The 18,322-nt window shown below is 44.1% G+C and overlaps 1 protein-coding gene and 1 pseudogene across 2 annotated transcripts; both read right to left on the bottom strand.

Annotated features, from left to right (window-relative positions):
* Nucleotides 1–950: 950 nt before the first annotated feature.
* Nucleotides 951–1,375, bottom strand: LOC310757309 (activated RNA polymerase II transcriptional coactivator p15-like; annotated as a pseudogene). The gene has a single exon. The product of its transcript is annotated as an activated RNA polymerase II transcriptional coactivator p15-like (transcript).
* Nucleotides 1,376–8,185: 6,810 nt separating this feature from the next.
* MRPS18B (mitochondrial ribosomal protein S18B) lies at nucleotides 8,186–18,261 on the bottom strand. Its single transcript, XM_083602442.1, has 7 exons — nucleotides 17,876–18,261; nucleotides 15,376–15,526; nucleotides 12,061–12,158; nucleotides 11,725–11,793; nucleotides 11,052–11,118; nucleotides 8,788–8,847; nucleotides 8,186–8,544 (listed from the first exon to the last, which is right to left on the bottom strand). Exons 1-7 carry the CDS (start codon nucleotides 17,963–17,965, stop codon nucleotides 8,333–8,335), a joined length of 747 nt encoding a protein of 248 aa, XP_083458568.1. The 5' UTR covers nucleotides 17,966–18,261; the 3' UTR covers nucleotides 8,186–8,332.
* Between the last annotated feature and the right edge of the window lie 61 nt (nucleotides 18,262–18,322).

Genomic DNA, 18,322 nt, shown 5'->3' with positions numbered 1-18,322 from the left:
CCCGCCCCTAGCGACCGGGCCTGCTGCCGGCGCCTCCGTTGCCAGGCTCGCCCTAGCAACCGGACGGCCTCTAGCAACCGCCGCCTTCCTCGCCGACCGCCGGGAGTCTAGACTTGAAGGCCCGCCAGCGGGGGAACCTGCCTCCGTTGCTACGTTTACAACGCACTTTCCCTTTGGAAGTTCAGCCTTGCCCTGGATGTCCAGCAGCGCGGATGTCTGCTGAGTTGTTGTCCCTGTTCGCCAGCCTTGCTTGGCTGCCTTGCTTAAGGATCTTTTATTTTTATTTTATTTTTAATTGAATGTATTCTATTTTACACCATGATGTGAGAACGTGACACCTGTTTAATAAAAGTATACACATCTGTAACTTCACCCAGAATACACTTTTAATGCACATTTTTTAAAAAAGAGCTCATCTTACAAATTGTTTTGCAGTCCAATCATAATAATAATTTATTATTTATTCCCCGCCCATCTGGCTGGGTTTCCCCAGCCACTCTGGGCAGCTCCCAACCGAATATGAAAAACATGATACAGCATTAAACAATAAAAGCTCCCCTAAACAGGGCTGCCTTCAGCTGTCTTCTAAATAATACAGTGGTACCTCAGGTTAAGTACGTAATTCGTTCCGGAGGTCCGTACTTAACCTGAAACTGTTCTTAACCTGAAGCACCACTTTAGCAAATGGGGCCTCCTGCTGCCGCCGCGCCGCCGGAGCACAATTTCTGTTCTCATCCTGAAGCAAAGTTCTTAACCTGAAGCACGATTTCTGGGTTAGTGGAGTCTGTAACCTGAAGCGTATGTAACCTGAGGTACCACTGTAATGATAATTATATATACACAATAATTATTTATACAATCAAAATATACAGTAGCTTGGAAAACAAATAGTTTAGAAAATGAAGGCCAACGTAAAAAGATTACTTAAATCTATAACAACAGTATAGTTTCTGCATGGCTCATCTTTACAGTTTTCTTACTGCTTCATCAATATAGTATCAGTAATCTGTTCCTTCAGGGGCTCCACTGTTCTGGATTTAGAGAGTGACCTTTTTCTGCCAGGTTTCATTTCACCTCCTTGATCCACCCAGCATTCTGTAGTATCAATTAGGACTTTACCTTTAAAATCATGAACACTGACATATCTTATTTTACCAATCTGAAACATATTCTCATCTCAGTTGCTACTTTGCTTGGAGCTTTCACCAGTCTTCTGTTTCTTTACAGGCTTTTTGGGCACTGCTTGTTTTTCCTTTTCACCTTTTTGTCAACTTCACTGTCCGAATCACTGGCAGATGAGCTTGAAGATACAAGTTCTTTTGATATCAGCATTGTTCCACTCAGTGCCCGCTGCTCTCACCGCCTTCTTCTTGGCTTGCCTCCCCCCCACCCATCCACCCATAAGCATCTTTTAAATAGTAAAGGTAAAGGGACCCCTGACCATTAGGTCCAGTCATGGCCGACTCTGGGGTTGCGGCGCTCATCTCGCTTTATTGGCCGAGGGAGCCGGCGTACAGCTTCCGGGTCATGTGGCCAGCATGACTAAGCCGCTTATGGCGAACCAGAGCAGCGCACGGAAATGCCGTTTACCTTCCCGCCAGAGTGATACCTATTTTTAAAAAATGTGAGCTGACAAGAGGCAGTCCAGTCTACCACTTCAATAGTCATTTACTTCATTATCCTGATTCCGCTACATTGCATTATGCCCTTTAAAAACAAGCTGTTTTTAAATTTCCCACAAAGTATCATAATGCATGACACGGATCCTTGAGTGTAAACCTGATAACTGGGCAACAGTGTGATCAACCCGTGTCTACTCGTGTCTACCCGTGTATTGCACTTGGGCAAAAAAAAATGAGAGGCACAAATACAAGATGGGTGACACCTGGCTTGAGAGCACTACATGTGAAAAGGATCTAGGAGTCTTGGTTGACCACAAACTTGACATGAGCCAACAGTGTGACGCGGCAGCTAAAAAAGCCAATGCAATTCTGGGCTGCATCAATAGGAGTATAGCATCTAGATCAAGGGAAGTAATAGTGCCACTGTATTCTGCTCTGGTCAGACCTCACCTGGAGTACTGCGTCCAGTTCTGGGCACCACAGTTCAAGAAGGACACTGACAAACTGGAACGTGTCCAGAGGAGGGCAACCAAAATGGTCAAAGGCCTGGAAACGATGCCTTATGAGGAACGGCTAAGGGAGCTGGGCATGTTTAGCCTGGAGAAGAGGAGGTTAAGGGGTGATATGATAGCCATGTTCAAATATATAAAAGGATGTCACATAGAGGAGGGAGAAAGGTTGTTTTCTGCTGCTCCAGAGAAGCGGACACGGAGCAATGGATCCAAACTACAAGAAAGAAGATTCCACCTAAACATTAGGAAGAACTTCCTGACAGTAAGAGCTGTTCGACAGTGGAATTTGCTGCCAAGGAGTGTGGTGGAGTCTCCTTCTTTGGAGGTCTTTAAGCAGAGGCTTGACAACCATATGTCAGGAGTGCTCTGATGGTGTTTCCTGCTTGGCAGGGGGTTGGACTCGATGGCCCTTGTGGTCTCTTCCAACTCTATGATTCTATGATTCTATGATTCTACTCATAACTAGGTTCTGTTGAATTCAATAGGGCTTACTTCTCAGGTGAGTGCAGCCTAAGAATTATATTTCATTTTAAAATCCATGGCTTTTCTATAAAAATGGAGAGCTGTATATATACTATTAAAGCCTAGCATAAGAACAATGTAGAAAATAAATAGCAAGGCTAATGTTAGTTTCCTTCTGATCATTTCAACTCTGGAACAAGTCATGAAGAGAATAAAAGCAAGGCAAGGGAAATTAACGATTAAGAATTATCCTTTCCCAACATTGTGGCCATGGCGCAGTGCATTCCTATATTAGTGTGTGTGCAGGATTGCAGGCTTACCTTCTGCTGCAGCAAACACAACAGCTTTCTGGCACCCTAAAGAGGATGAAGTAGCTGCAGTAATACCATTCCCATGCTGTCATGGGCAGTATTTCTGTAACGTTATATTTCTCAAGGTTATTCCCACAACTGCAACAGCTAGAACTAAATGAACTAGTTTCAGACTTCATTATGCTTCATTATGCCAAAGACCATTAAGTGATGTAAAAATCCCCTCTGGGCCTTGTTATAATTTTTTAACACAAGATTGGGCTTGCCAACAACAGAGGATGACTTCGGAAAGTAACAGGAGCTATAGGACGGAAGCTAATCTTTTGATTTTCAATGCACATCATTAGTGTAACTAAAAAGCCTATCATTACCAGTGATGTGGGGGGAAACCCTACCTACTGTAAGGTCTGCTGCACAGCCCAAGCCCTTGCATGCATCTATAACTTTCTTTTACATATTTCTGTGTTCTCTCTTTGTCCCCCTCTCAAGCTTTCATTACAGCATGATTACAATAAGAATAAATGATCCTGATATATCAAAATGGTGTATCTTTGGTTCAAAAGGACATTAAGTCTTAGCCTTGGCTTTAACACCAGCATCTCTATGTAGGGCTGGGAGATACCCCTTTTTGAAACCTTGGAAAGCCTCTGCCAGTCACTGTAGATGGTATGAGGCTGTAGACCGTCTTCTTGTGTTCCAAGGGGGAAAACCCATTAAACTGAATTAAGTCTGAAAAGACCTCTCCCCACCCATATTTAGACTGAAACTGACATAGTTTGACTGCAATACATTGAATACTTTTGAACATAACATACTGCCCTTCAAAATGTTTTTCTTCTTGAGAATAACTGGCCTATAGAAGAGTTCGATCTACCGTAATTCAATGACTCACATCCTATGTGAGCATTGCTTGATCCCAATAAAATTACTAATTTGCCTTTCCTGTGACTTTTGTTCTAAAGTAGGGCTGCCATACGTCTGGAATTTTCCAGACATTACTGGGATTTCAAAGGCCGAAGTGACGTCCAGGGAGAATTTCAGGAAGGCGACAGTTTGTCCTGGATCTTTGGCAAGTAAACCATAAAATTGCGGGGTTTTTTGCTTTTTCATTAAAAAAAATGCTCAACAACTTTGGGGTTTGAAATATGGCAACCCTATCTAATGGACTAACATGGCTATGTGTTTTTGATAGTCAGCCATTACTTTTATATTCTGCTTTTCTGCCACTGACAGTAGAGTCTTCTGAAGAGAATGTGTACAGTCTAATAGGCACAATATTAGAGGGAAAAGAGATTGAGTGAGACGAGGAAAATAATTAACTTCAGGTACCAACTCTGCTGTCCTAATGTTACATAATCATTATAATGATCAGGTGGAGCAGCCACTGGGGGAGCCAGTTCTTATGTAATGCGCATGCAATCTTCATGAGCAAATTGCTCTACAGTTGGCAAACATTTAAACCTGCATTATACTATTATTATCCTTTAAGTCAGGGCTGGCATCAGCTCCTTGCATCCATGGGCAGCTGGAAGGCGACCCCAGTGGTTTCAAAAGGTTTGCCGCTGATGCTTAAAGCGAATGTTATCTATACACCCCTGATCATAGCATTTTTCAAAACCTCTTAGCACTGGTGAGGGCTAAGAACTTTAAACAAGAGTTAAAGCATTTGCATGTTAGATTTTAACAAAGCTGCATGTCTTCAAGGCTGCTTTTAAGAAAAGAGTGACACTTGTTCTCCAACTTCATCCTGAAGTGTCGGGAACAGCAAGGCTGTAGCTGAATGTATATTATGCAGTCATAAGTTACGGTAAGTACTATTGGCTGTCCCAGACCATTATTACATGATTATCACATTATGCCTTGTAATTAAGGCATTCAAAATTATTTGTGCCTTCTCTGACAGTTTCTTTAGAGATAATTGCTGGCATGACAGGAAGTGTGATGCACTAATTTACCAGGCCATTTACAGCCATTCTCAAATACAGAACATCAGCAGAGATCATAAGCAGAAACAAAACACTGCTTTATGTATTTATTATTTGTTCTCTCACACAAAGTCACACACCTGAAGTTATTATGCACTATAAGGAATGGTTGCAGAGGAAAAAAGATTCTCAAAAGGCACAGCCTTCAAATGCTTGTAGGGTGAGCTACCGTTGCTCTCTGTTCCCGCTCCTGCCAACCTAGTAGTTCAAAAGCATGCCAGTGCAAGTAGATAAATAGGTACTGCTGTGGTGGGAAGGTAAACGGCGTTTCTGTGCACTCTGGTTTCCGTCAAGGTGCTCAGTTGCACCAGAAGCAGTTTAGTCATGCTGGCCACATGACCCGGAAACTGTCTGTGGACAAACGCCGGCTCCCTCAGCCTGAAGCGAGATGAGCGCCACAACCCCATATTCACCTTTGACTGGATTTAACCACCCAGGGGTCCTTTACCTTTACCTATAGTAAAAGGTTAAGAAATGGGTCCCCCAGATGCATAATTAAAAGTAGGTCCTGGCTCTGACAAGGTTGAAGACAACTGGATTACAGGATACCGATTTGCAGCAGCAGAGGATTTTCGTCTCCCAGGAATGCATACAGCAGACTGTGAAGTAAGAAAACTTAGTTTCTCAAGGGGAGTATTCAGCATGAAGCTGAAGTTCAAATCCATTAGGAAATTCAATACAGTGGATCTCTGACCCAACAGACGCTGGGAGTGACTACCTCAAAGTGGAAATTGCTCCATGTCCAAAATGGCTTTTTTTTTTTACTACCCACCTTCTTGTGCCAATTTATCCCCTGCAGCCCTAGTTAGGAGTGCATTAATTTGATTGCTAAGTAGTCTGCATGTTATATCTTGCTTTTTGACTTGTTCACTTCCTTCTGAGTAAGTGAAGTCCTTTGTTTTGTTAGGTTATTTTGGGGCGTCACTGTGCTGTTTTGAATATTTGCACAATTAAAACTTAACCTTTAGGCGTGGTGTCATCCACCCTACAATTTGCTGGCTGAAGCTGTTCTTGATGGGGCACCAGGTTGGTTTTTTTTAACTGCTGTGTATTATGGTTGCAACTGCATGGATTCATCTGTGAGAGGGCGGTAATGATAGGGGAGGGAATACCAGTGTCAGCACAGGTTATGAGAGTGAAGCTGCTGAAAAGTGACGGCACACTAGTTTGGTTCTTCCAGATGTTAGTTTTGTAGCACAGCTTGGGTGTCAAATGGGTTCCCTTTCTCTCCCCACCCTTCTCATATCAAATTCAATTTTCCTTACATGGTTTCTGTGAGTAGCGTGCTAAAGAAACAGCTTTCCCCACATGTTATAAATAGAATGCTGGAAATGCAAAGTAGAAGGAACTTTTCCCCATATGTGGTAGACATGTAAAAAAGTTCAAGTACGGTATATTGGGAAATGATATAGGAGATAAAAATAGGTTTAAAACAACTCCCCCCTCCCCCCAAGTTAGGAATCGTTCAGAGGTTCCTAGGAATCAGAAGAACTTATTCATGTATGCAACAACAACGGCTCGGATCTCACAATGGAAAGTGAGAGAGGTCCCTAGTAAGGAAGATTGGCAATTTAAGGTAAGAATATGCAGAATTAGCAGGCCTAATGAGTAGAATAAGAGAACAAGACGACCAGGTATTTAAAGAGTGGAATTTTGTTGTTGAGTATACTGAAAATAATTGTGTACACTTAAAAGACGCTGGCAGAATTAAAGTAATTCAACAGAATAACATTTTGAACTGATGTAAGATAGGAAAATTAAATTAGATGGCTATATTAAAATATGCAGGAGTGGTGGATAAGTTAAATGAACCTTGGAAGGGGAGGTAGGGAAGTCAATGAATGCATGGTATAATAAAAGATGTCTAATTTGAAAAATTTAATAAAAGATAATAAATAGTAATAGTAATAACTGTAGCGAAGGAATAAAAGGTTTTAGAACTGTGACGTTCTGATCCAGTTCCCATGGTTCAGAGTGAGCAAGGGAACACGTAGATTCCCAGAAAGAAGATTGCAGCTGTTTTGCAGTCGTGCTGCCAACTCCCATCAGCCACACTAAACAATAGACTGGCCTCAAATACTTGTTGGAAATTTGGGTGCCACTCAGCTGGCTGAGAGGGGGTGGCATGGGTTCAAGGAGTAATGAGCCTCCAGCTTCCCAGACTATCCCTGTACTTTCATCACCATGCTGACTTCTCTCTCTCTTTCATGTTCAGACTGGCAAGTCTCAGGCTGCATCCTCTTTATAGCTTCCCGCTCCTCTTCACATTCTTTCTCTGGACCTTGAGCCAAGAGAACATCTTGGATACGCCTTCTGAGAACAAAGGGGCAAGCATGGCTTCTTTGTTTCTCCACCTAGATAAGCTAGCTAGGTCAACCAGAACTCTGTGTCTCAGTCTGAATACCTTTCAACTAAAAGTGTGCTCCAAGCATGGGTTCATTTAGTGAAGGTTATGCGTATTGTTGTAAACAAAAATCTGCCCTTTTCCCCTTATGGGGTATCCAAGAGCCCATATAGAGTCCTTACATAGGTTCCCTATTGGTAAGAGAAAATAACAGAGGCCAACCAGAGAATATTGAGAAGCAAAGCAGCTAGTAAGCCTGATCTTTATTGATTTGTTGCAACAGGGTGCTCCCGGAGCGCAATATAGACATTTTAAATTCCCTGCCCCGGAGCTCAAGATCACCCCTCCATACATGCATCACAGAAGGGGTGTAACCCAAGACCACCACCCCAGATACATCATACCTACATCACAGAAAAGGCAGTCTAAAACAGAAATTTGAATGTTGTTTATCTCCTGTCTGGCAGGTTACTTGATTGGATACCCTGCTTACTTGATTGGATTGCCTGGGGAGCCTGGCCAGTCTTTTGTAATGATAAATACTTAGTTCCTGGGCCAGGTCACAGGCTCACACCCTATTCATATCTTAAATGTGCCCTTAAGACAGGATTTGTGAAGGAAAAGACAATGGGGAGACTTTTCCATTTTCCTTTGACCTTGCAGAGAAAACATTTGCTCAGTTTGGGAATCAAAATGGTTTCACGTCGGTCTTCCTGTGCTGATCTATGTACGTGCTTGGTTGGTACACTTATGAACATTAAACGTGTATCTAAGACCTCAAAATTCCCATCACAGAATAAACACAATATCTGCTCACTGGAAGGGTGAGTTTGGAGTTTATGGTTGCCCAGTACCCAACCTTTGCTTTTGCTTCTCCCCCTACCCCACACCGCAGTCAGATATTGATGGGGGGGCGGGGCGGGGCGGAATTAACGACCAAAGTCACGGATAAGGTCTTTGACTTTATTGACACATGGGTAGATGAGCAAACAGAAGGCAGCCAAGATCTATCCATCCAAACTGGATGTTCAAAATATTTTCAAGGACCAATTCTACAACCACTAGGGAGTGTTTCACCCAGTGCCACCTGCCTAACTCACGGGGGACTGCTCTCCTCTTTCAGGTAGTCCTTGTAAATCCTCCTCATCCGCTGAATCTCCTTCTCCGGGGGCTGCTGCCAGTCATACCACTCATACCACGCTGTCTTGTTCTGCAGGGCTGGGGACGGAGGGGTCTTGGTGACAGCTGGATGCCGGTTGCTGTAGTCCTCGTGGAAAGTGACGAAGGGGACGCTAGAGGATAAAAGGCCTGAGGGAGGGGGTGGAGGAGTAAACATGTCAGAAAGACAGCTTCTTGCTATCTCCAAAGAAGATGGAACGACGCCCCCTCCCACACCCACAATATCTCCCTGTTGCTGGTCTGCAGAATCTCCCACTGCTGATATGGATTACGGGTGGGGCTGCATTATCCCACACACAGCCCTGCAGGCACCCCCCCTCCAGCTTCAACCCAACTCTCTTCCCCTCCTTTGCTCAGCTTCATGCCACTCACCACTGTCCCGAGCCATCTGAATAGCTTTGGTCAGTTGCTGATACTTCTTCATACAGATACCTGCGACGGAAGGAGGCAAACATTTCAAAGTGCAGCAGAGACTGCAGTCGTATGCAAATAAAAACTTGTTTGCACTTAGGGATGGAGAGTCTATCTGTTGGAACTCCGTTCGACCGAGCTACTCCTCCGGTCAAGTCTTCAGAATCTCCTCCGAAGGTGATTAACGACCTAAGCCTTTGACGGGGCTTCAGGCACGTTCCCATTCCGCAGAGTATACAAACAGCAGCAGAAGGACGAGAAATATATGCTACAGCACTACGTTTTATTTCTAACTACGCAGGACAGAAAAGAATATACATCTGCTCTCTGTGAAGTCAGAGAACCAACTGGTACAAAGAAACAGGAAACCAGTAACATCAACACCCGTCTCCCGTCAGACTTCCAACAGTCTGGAATGTAAACAGAGTCTTGTGACTCCAAAAACTGCACAGTGGCATAACAGAAATCCAACACTTCTTATACCTTAGAACCTGGACTGGCCAACTTCTCTACTCATGGAGTCGATTCTCCAAACCAAATGGGTCTGGTAGTGAACCTTTTCATGAGTAATCATGAAGCTGATGTCACAAAAGAGCTGGAAAGTTATAGAGTTTGGGCATGAGCAGGCCTTTCCACAGGAAAATGAGAAGGCTCATGTTTCTAGGAATTCTAGGAAGCTGCCTTATTCCGAGTCAAACTACCTGACAGTCTAGCCAGTGCTGCCTCCTGTGATTGGCAGTGGCTGGCTCACCAGCATGTTAGGCAGATCACCTGCTGCCTTGTTTGCTTGTTAATGCCAGGGATTAACCCTGGGAACTTGTATTGCAAGGCACGTACCCTCCCACCCAACTATCATCCTTTCCCTAAAACCTGGCCACACAGCATGACCAATCTCAAGAAGGTCAGGTTGTGCAGCAAAACTATGCTTCTGGCCGACAGGCTACTCTGAGAGGCACCTAGAAAAATATTTTTTTTAAAAAAAACATAAAAGAGCCCTGTTGGCTCAGACCAAAGCTCATTTACTCCAGCATCCTGTTTCCTCCAGCTTTTTCAGAAAGCCCACAAACAGGTCTCGAAGCAAGTGGTGTATACAGTGGTACCTCGGGTTAAGAACTTAATTCGTTCCAGAGGTCTGTTCTTAATCTGAAACTGTTCTTAACCTGAAGCACCACTTTAGCTAATGGGGCCTCCTGCTGCTGCCGCTGCACGATTTCTGTTCTCATCCTAAAGCAAAGTTCTTAACCTGAGGTAATATTTCTGGGTTAGCAGAGTCTGTAGCCTGAAGCGTATGTAACCCGAGGTACCACTGTACCGCCTTTCTTCCGATGATCTCAGGGTGGTTCACAACATAAAAATACAAAATAAGTACGCAAAATGCATAATAAAATACCCCCCAGCACATTTAAAAGGTCTTAGAATGTTTATTCAGCCAAAGGCCTGGTTATAGAGAAACATTTTTGCCTGGCGCAAAATGTAGTGAAGGTGCCAGGCGAGCCTCCCTGAGGAGGGCATTCCACAAACAAGGAGCCACTGCAGAAAAGGCCCATTTTTGTGTTGCCACCCTCCAGAACTCTTGTAGAGGGGGCACACAAAGAAAGGCCTCAGATGATGAGTGCAGGAACCAGTTGGTTAATATGTGGAGAAGATGGGAGAAAGCTAGAATTTTTCTAGTGCTGTCAACTATTTCAGTCCAGTCCAGTCTAGTCGCTCTGTGGTGTTTGGCCTAACAGGGCCAAAATTAATAATGATTACTGTTGCACTCAGAAGACCCAGGGTCAAATCCCAATTCAGGCACAAAGCTCCATGGATGGCCTTGGAGAGGGAGAAGACAACCATGAGTCTTTTGAAAGAAAGGTGCAATAAATAGGCAATGGACTAGGATCATGGCTAATGAAGCCTAATAGATATATATTCCATGTATTTGACTAACCCCTTTTTAAAGCCGTCTAAATTTGTGGTCATCTGGCTGCAGTGAATTCCCTAAAAAATATGTATTGCGTGAAACAGTTGTTTTTTTAGGGGGTCTGCCCTAAATCCACTGTTAACCAGTTTTAGTGAGTGACCACAAGTTCTAGTACAATGGGAAAGAATTTGGAGGCTGAGAAGAGCCTCTCTGGTATAGAGTTCTCACTTCCTTCCAGTGCCAGAAACCTCAACAAGGTAGACAACAACAGGGATGTAGAATTAAGTGGAATGGGGGGTATGAAGGGCAAAGGGTGGCTCACCTGTGTGCGTCGGGTGGTAGGCGATGCCTGTGTGGGGGCTGATGAACTGCTCCAGAAGCCTCACATTCTGCAGGAATAATCAGACTTTACATGTTACAATTCAAAAAAGGGATCATAGGCACTAAAGCTATTTCTGCCAGTTCCCTATGAAGCTGCCTTATACTGTTAGTTAGACCATTGGTCCATCTTAAGCTCAGTCCTGTTGACACTGACTGGCAGCTGTTCCACAGGACATCAGATGGAATCTCCAGGTAGGGCCGGAAGGGACACAAGAATCAAACCAAGGACCTTCTAAATGCTAAGTAGATGCTTGACCACAGAGCTACATAGCTCTTCCATTTGGGGCCATGTGACATGCTGTGGTGGCGACGTGAGCCAGGGGCCTTCTCTGCAGCCACAGAGTGTCCTCTCTAGGGAAAGTAACCTCATTCCTCCCTTATTGGCTCTTAAGATGTCAAGGCAAGGAAGCTGGAGGGCCTTGAAGGTTGTACTTTTACCTCTCTTACCAGTCCCTACTGTTCTGATTAACATGGCGACCAATCCCCCCCCCGCCCCCTTTTCAAAATGTAGCAAATTTTTATACTATTTCTAAGAAGTCTTGTTCTCTGCTTTGGATACTTTCAGTTGAAAAGCAGGTTATTTCAATTCAGAAACAAATTTCGGTTCCTCTTACCCTATAATCCAAGAAGAGGTTTTGGTCTCTGCAGATAGGGCAGGGATTCCCACAGATGTGCTTTCCTCTCTGCAGGAACAAACGTATCAAATGAATGTCATTACATATATATATAAAAAAGAGGTGCTGGTATTGATAAAAGTATCATTGGTTCCACCACAAAATGGATACTATAGGCAGCCCAAAAAGTAGTGACGGTATTGTCTCTATACACACACACTCTCTCTCTCTCTCTCTCTCTCTCTCTCTCTCTCTCTCTCTCTCATGCAAAGTATCCATTTGGAACTTAGTTTTCCTGGCACACATCACAAAAAAGGGGGAAAGAAACACACTCACAATGCAAGTCTTCCGGGTCTTCTGTGGTGGAATCTGGCCCTTGTGATTGCGCCGGTAGCCGAACCAGACGGGATTGCTGCCATATCTTTCTATGTATTCTAAAGCGGGAGAGAGAGAGAAAACGATGCCAGTCAATCGCAGCAGCATTTTGTCAAGGCTCTCCGAAAGGACAACACAGCAGAAGCTTTCATCCTTCTGAGCCCAACTATTACAGATTCAAGTACACATCCACTTCACACTGCGTGCCCCAGAAGAAACAACAGGCTTACTGTACTGTGAAGGAAAAGGTGATGGTAGTTTAAGAAACTTGGGCTGCAGCTCTATCGACTTGTGGGCAAGCCCCACTAAGCCATGTAATTTACCCCAGAGAAAGTCATGCCTTCGACTGCACCGTTTGTCAAAATCACAGATGGTGGTTAAAGGAACGTTGGTGTTGTGATGAACCACAACCATTAAAAAAGAAAAATTATTTAACACACCCTCTCCGAGACTACAAGCCTCCCTTTGTCTCTTTCCATTTGAGCACAAGCCCATGCATGGCTTCTCAAATGTAGGTCCCACTGGGTTCAATAGATTTTATTCCCATCTTAGTGTGCAACTGTTCTCAGAGCCTCTCTGCAGATTTGTCTCACCCTATCCTTTAGCCGCTATTTCTCCACTGTGTTCCTGCCAGTGATATTTGTTCCTCCAACTTGACCACCCCCAGTTGCCCCAAAGTTTCCTGCTCCTCCTCTTCCCTGCTGCCCCTTGTGTTTTGAACTCCCCATGTAGCACTTTCTTCCTTCAAAACCTCTCATGAAGATTTTTACTTAACTGCTTAGTTCTAACTCCCAAATCAACTGGAGCTTATGTAGCTGTTAAGCGCATTGACCTCCTCTTCATCCAGTACTGCCCTTGCCTCACTTTTTCTTGCCTTGACCCCATTACCTCCCTCTGCTGTTTAAATTTACACCCTAATATCTCTCTCTCTCTCTCTCTCTCTCTCTCTCTCTCTCACACACACACACACACACAGAGAGAGAGAGAGAGAGAGAGAAAGAAACACTCTATAATGAACACTGATAAAGGACCCCTGACCATTAGGTCCAGTCGTGACGGTCTCTGGGGTTGCTGCGCTCATCTCACTTTATTGGCCGAGGGAGCCAGCGTACAGCTTCCAGGTCATGTGGCCAGCATGACTAAGCCGCTTCTGGTGAACCAGAGCAGCACACGGAAACGCCGTTTACCTTCCCGCTGGAGCGGTACCTATTTATCTGCTTGCACTTTGACATGCTTTTGAACTGCTAGGTGGGCAGGAGCAGGGAGCGAACAACGGGAGCTCAACCCGTCGCGGGGATTTGAACCGCCAACCTTCTAATCGGCAAGTCCTAGGCTCTGTGGTTTAGACCACAGCACCACCTGCGTCCCAATGAACACTGATACTGCTATATAAATAAAACCAGCACAGAACTGCATCCTGGGAGTTCAGTGAGTTTTAAAATCTAGCAGTCACCCAATTGCTACTGCTATGTGCCCCAAGCAAACTTTATGGCTTTGCTAACCGTTCTTTACTGAGAATCTGGTAAATATTCATAGATGGCCAGAAGAAACTACTTAATACTGAATCAGGCCAATGGGTCATCTGGTGTCATACTGCCAACAACTCTCTAGAGCTTCAGGTAGAGAATGTTCCAAGCCCAGCAAGTGAAGGTGCCGGTGACTGAACTTGACCCAGTGAGCTTAGTGCACAACTGTAGCTGGAAGGAGGCAAACAAGATAGCCGCACGAACCCAAAGCAGAGAGCCAATGACTGCATGTTCCCAACAGATACAAGGGAAATCACACAGAGCAAGCATGCTGGTCCTGCTTTGGAACATGCCTGGAAAAAACACTTCTGAGAACCATTTGTATGCTGTTCCACGGGAGAAAGGCATGGCACACTTATAAGAACTCCATGTACGTAATGGTGTATGTGGGGTTAAAAAAAAAAGTAAAGTCTAGCACATGGATAGGCAAACTAAGGCCCAGGGGCCGGATCCGGCCCATTCGCTTTCTAAATCCGTCCCACAGACAGTCTGGGAATCAGCGTGTTTTTACAAGAGTAGAATGTGTCCTTTTATTTAAAATGCACCTTTGGGTTCTTTGTGGGGCATAGGGATTCATTCATATTTATTTTTTTTTCAAAATAAAGTCCGGCCCCCAAAGTCTGAGGGACAGTGGACAGGCCCCCTGCTGAAAGACCATGCTGACCCATGGTCTAGCACATTTCTGTAGGAGATTCTTCCAGCCCTAATAACCCTCTAGATGTTGCTGTTGTTTGTTTATAACTTGTTGGTCACGTAAGAAAATAGCCTCTAGGTGACTTATTAAAAGTTAAAACATGAAGGAATAGCACAAAATAACAATATATTACAGGAAAAACCACAAACACTATAAAACAAACCAGGTAATGGCAGAAAACTTTAGCAATATAGAACATTTGATCAACAAACAAGAGAAGAATTAACCTAATCTGTCAGTGCATGGGAGAAGCGGACATTTTTACCTGGTGCCAAAGAAATGTTAATGATGTTGCCAGGCAGACCACAACAGGGAGAGCATTCCACAAGTGGGGAGCCACAGCTAAAAAGGCCCTTACCCTTGTCACCAACTCCAAACCGCCTTCAGGGCTGCAACGCCCATCAGCCCCAAACAGAGTGGCCAATGGTCAGCTCCTGTATGTAACTGTACTGCTACATACAGGCAGAGGTCAACATTCTTGGCCATGGGAATTATCCCAGGAGTAGCCAATGTGGCGACTGCAGCGCCTGGAGACAGTCAGGTTGTGTATCTGCAGTAGTGACCAGAGGAGAAATAACCACTGGGATGAGTACAAAGAGAAGAAATGCCATGGTACACCTGCAGCAGCACAACCAGACACCTTCACCTGCCCCAGCTGCAACAAAACATGTCTCTCCAGTATCAGCCCCTACGGCCACAGCAGGTGCTGTAACTCTGCAATGGTTTGACTTCACTCACAAAGGTGCACTCGTCCACTGTCTCCCTAGACAGACAGATGCCAACATGAGCCAATGTGGCATCCTCCAGATGTTGTGGACTACAATTTCCTAATCCACAGGCCATCCAGGCCAAGGCTGGTGGAAGTTGGAGTCCACATCTGGAAAGCACCACACTGACTAACCCAGCATTATCCACTTTTATCTATGTAAAAAGATCTGCAGTCGCATGTCATTGCAGTTCATGCCCTATTCTTCAAAGACACACCACCACTTTCACACACACACACACACACACACACACACACACACTGCTACTGTCCTTATATTCCCCAGATACCTTCAGACTCAAAGTACTCCCACGGCTTCTCTTTAAAACGTGATTCTGTCTCAGAAGCCGCTTGCTCTGTGGGTTCAGCTTCGCCGGCCTCTGTGCTGTAAATACGGAAAGTTAATCGCTCGGGCTGCAGGACGGAAATGCTGGATACATTCTAAAGGGCAGAAGCAAAGCAAGGCATGTGTAAAAAGGCAGATATCGATATGAATGGTGACAGTGGTTTGTTTGTTTTTTTAAAAAAGCAGAAACCGTGTATAGGGAAGTTTTTAATATTTGATGTTTTACAATTTGTTGAAAGCCACCAAGAGTAGCTGGAGCAACCCGGTCAGGTGGGTGGCATACAAATTAATAATAATACAGTAATAATACAGTAATTGTTATTATTATTATTATTACATCACAGCAAGTTCAAAAAGCTATATTCCTCAATGAAGTGTTCAGAAATTAAGGGCCCCATTTGCCATCTCCACTGCCAATTCAGCACACAATAGAAGACAATAAAACTACCGTATTCTCATTCTTTCTCGAAACTATGCAAAATAAGTAGCAGTCATGTTTTCACTTTTCCTATAGGGAAATTAAGATGCAGTCAGTATGGGGAATTCTGTAGTTATGATGGAATTCAAAGAATTCTGAGATCCTGGCTTCACACAATATCCATTATGGGACAGAGAAGACATAGTTCTCCTGTCTGTTAACCATAGTTAAAAGAATGAAAGTGAGCTTGCATGCTCTCTCTCCTCCATCAAGCAGTGTACACAATAGTTGAGCTGTACAAATCACCAAGTGTATCACACTTGTATGTGTGCAGCGATAGCTTGCACCTGTGTCCACTGTAATGTATGAACAAGCCTATTAGAAATAGCTATTGTTACACTTTAAAGAATTGGTATATTTTGCTTTCTCCCCCACCCTTCTCCTTTTTAGACTGAAAGCTTATGGGAGGGAATGTCTTGTTTTGATTGGCTGTAGGAAGGATGGGGCGGGCTTTTCAGATGAAGAGCAGCAGGGTGAGCTTTCTCTGCGTAAATAAAATGAAGAAACATGGAGAGGCTAACATAGATTTAGCTTATTTATCCTCTAATAAATTTAATAAATAATTTGTCCTCTATTAAAGCTATATAAAAGAGACTAGAACTGGCTATGAATTTAGCAATTAATTAAATCAGGCTGCAATTCTTACCCTGCCTTACTTGAGAGTAAGCCCCATTGACTTCAACAAGGCTTTCATTTGAGTAGGCATTGTTGTAAATAAAAAATTGCCCTTTTCCCTTATGGGGTATCCAAGAGCCCATATAGAGTCCTTACATAGGTTCCCTATTGGTAGGAGAAAATAACAGCGGCCAACCAGAGAATATTGAGAAGCAAAGCAGCTAGTAAGCCTGATCTTTATTGATCTGTTGCAACAGGGTGCTCCCCTCACACGCAGGAAAGGAGGACCCAGAAAAATGGTGTGCAGAGCCTTATAAAGACTTTTGAAATTCCCATCCTGTAGATCAAGACCATCCCCAGAAACATCATACGTATATCACAGAAATTTTAATATTGTTTTTCTCCTGTTGTTGTTTATCTCCTGTCTAGCAGGTTACTTGATTGGATTTCCTGAGTAGCCTGGCCAGTCTTCTGTAATGATAAATACTTAGTTCCTGGCCATGTCACAGGCTCACACCTTATTCAAACACCCTTAAGACAGGATTTGTGAAGGAAAAGACAATGGGGAGGTTTTTCCACTTTGACCTTGCAGAGAAAACATTTGGTCAGTTTAGGAATCAAAATGGTTCCAGGTTGGCCTTCCTGTGCTGATCTATGTATGTGCTTGGTTGGTACAGTTATGAACATTACCATATATCTAAGACCATAAAATTCCTATTACAGCATAGATACGATTGTGCTGTTTTGTCATTAACTGGCTCATGCTCTTAGCAAAGGATAAAGGTGAATTAACACACTAACATGCGGGCACCACCAATTACCGGTAATTAATTATATTCTGATATGGTACTTTAGATTATAATCTCTTCCGGACAAAGACCGGAACATTGTAAAGTAAGAATCACAGCCTGTAATACAGAATTTACATCCATGCTTCCCAAGTCCAAAACCGCATTCCATTTCAGTTACAAAGCCGTAGCGGACATTTAATACAGAAACAGTAGTTTAAGATTTTTTTTTTTCTGAATAGATAAATGGATGGTTTACAATGCCTACATAAACACAGCGATGTAACCATGGATACAGGCATCCCGCTTTCTGCAGCGGAAAGAAGAGGAAGAGCCCCGTCATTTAAAGCCCTAAAAACGCGCAAGGTTTCTTGTCAGGTAAAAGAAACAACGATGCAGAATTAGAGAAGGGCAAGTAAGGAGAAGGAAACAGAATTAGCCGAATTTAGTACGAGCACAAAGAGAAACCACTTTGTTTCTGCGGAAGCCTCTATCCCCGCATAGTAAAACGAATACTTCCAGTTGTAGGCGAGGTCCCCGGTGAAACATAAAAGGCTCCTCACCTGCGCCCAGAGAGGCCTCCTAAGCACTGTGCGAGCCACCAAGCAGCCCAAGCTCCTGCTGAGCAGCATGGCACAACTGGAGGCCGCCATCTTGGAGTCCAGAGGTTTCGCTGCGCATGCGCCATAGCGCTCCTTCCTCAAGGTGACCTTGAACGTGGTGCCCTTGGGGCATCGACAGCTTTGGGCCCATGGTTAATTTTTTTTATTCCCCACCAGCCTCCGGTATTTATTCACATATAAAAGCCTACGACAAAAAAAACAAACAAAATGGAAATTTATTTAAATTCGCGTTTTGCTATGACGCGGCCTTCCCCCCGTTCAGCCCAGTCTCGCGCACGCGCACAACGCTCCCCACAATAAAACACTGCGCCACAACCCGCCGAACGAACCCAGGGCCCCCGAGAGAGCTTCTTCACTGCGCATGAGCACAATGGTTGACCATTGTGC

The sequence above is a fragment of the Podarcis filfolensis genome, assembly GCF_964270895.1.
Source record: "Podarcis filfolensis genome assembly, chromosome: 2".
Lineage (NCBI taxonomy): Eukaryota > Metazoa > Chordata > Lepidosauria > Squamata > Lacertidae > Podarcis > Podarcis filfolensis.
This window is presented reverse-complemented; position numbering and strand designations above follow the sequence as displayed.

What these genes read in the sequence shown, in the direction of transcription:
- MRPS18B (XM_083602442.1), bottom strand. Translation starts at nt 17,965, where the DNA reads ATGGCGGCCTCCAGTTGTGCCATGCTGCTCAGCAGGAGCTTGGGCTGC. An exon ending in ACCTCTTCTTGGATTATAGG is followed by an intron (nt 11,119 to 11,724) that starts GTAAGAGGAACC and finishes TTATTCCTGCAG; the next exon opens with AATGTGAGGCTTCTGGAGCA. An exon ending in TCAGATGGCTCGGGACAGTG is followed by an intron (nt 8,545 to 8,787) that starts GTGAGTGGCATG and finishes CCCCTCCCTCAG; the next exon opens with GCCTTTTATCCTCTAGCGTC.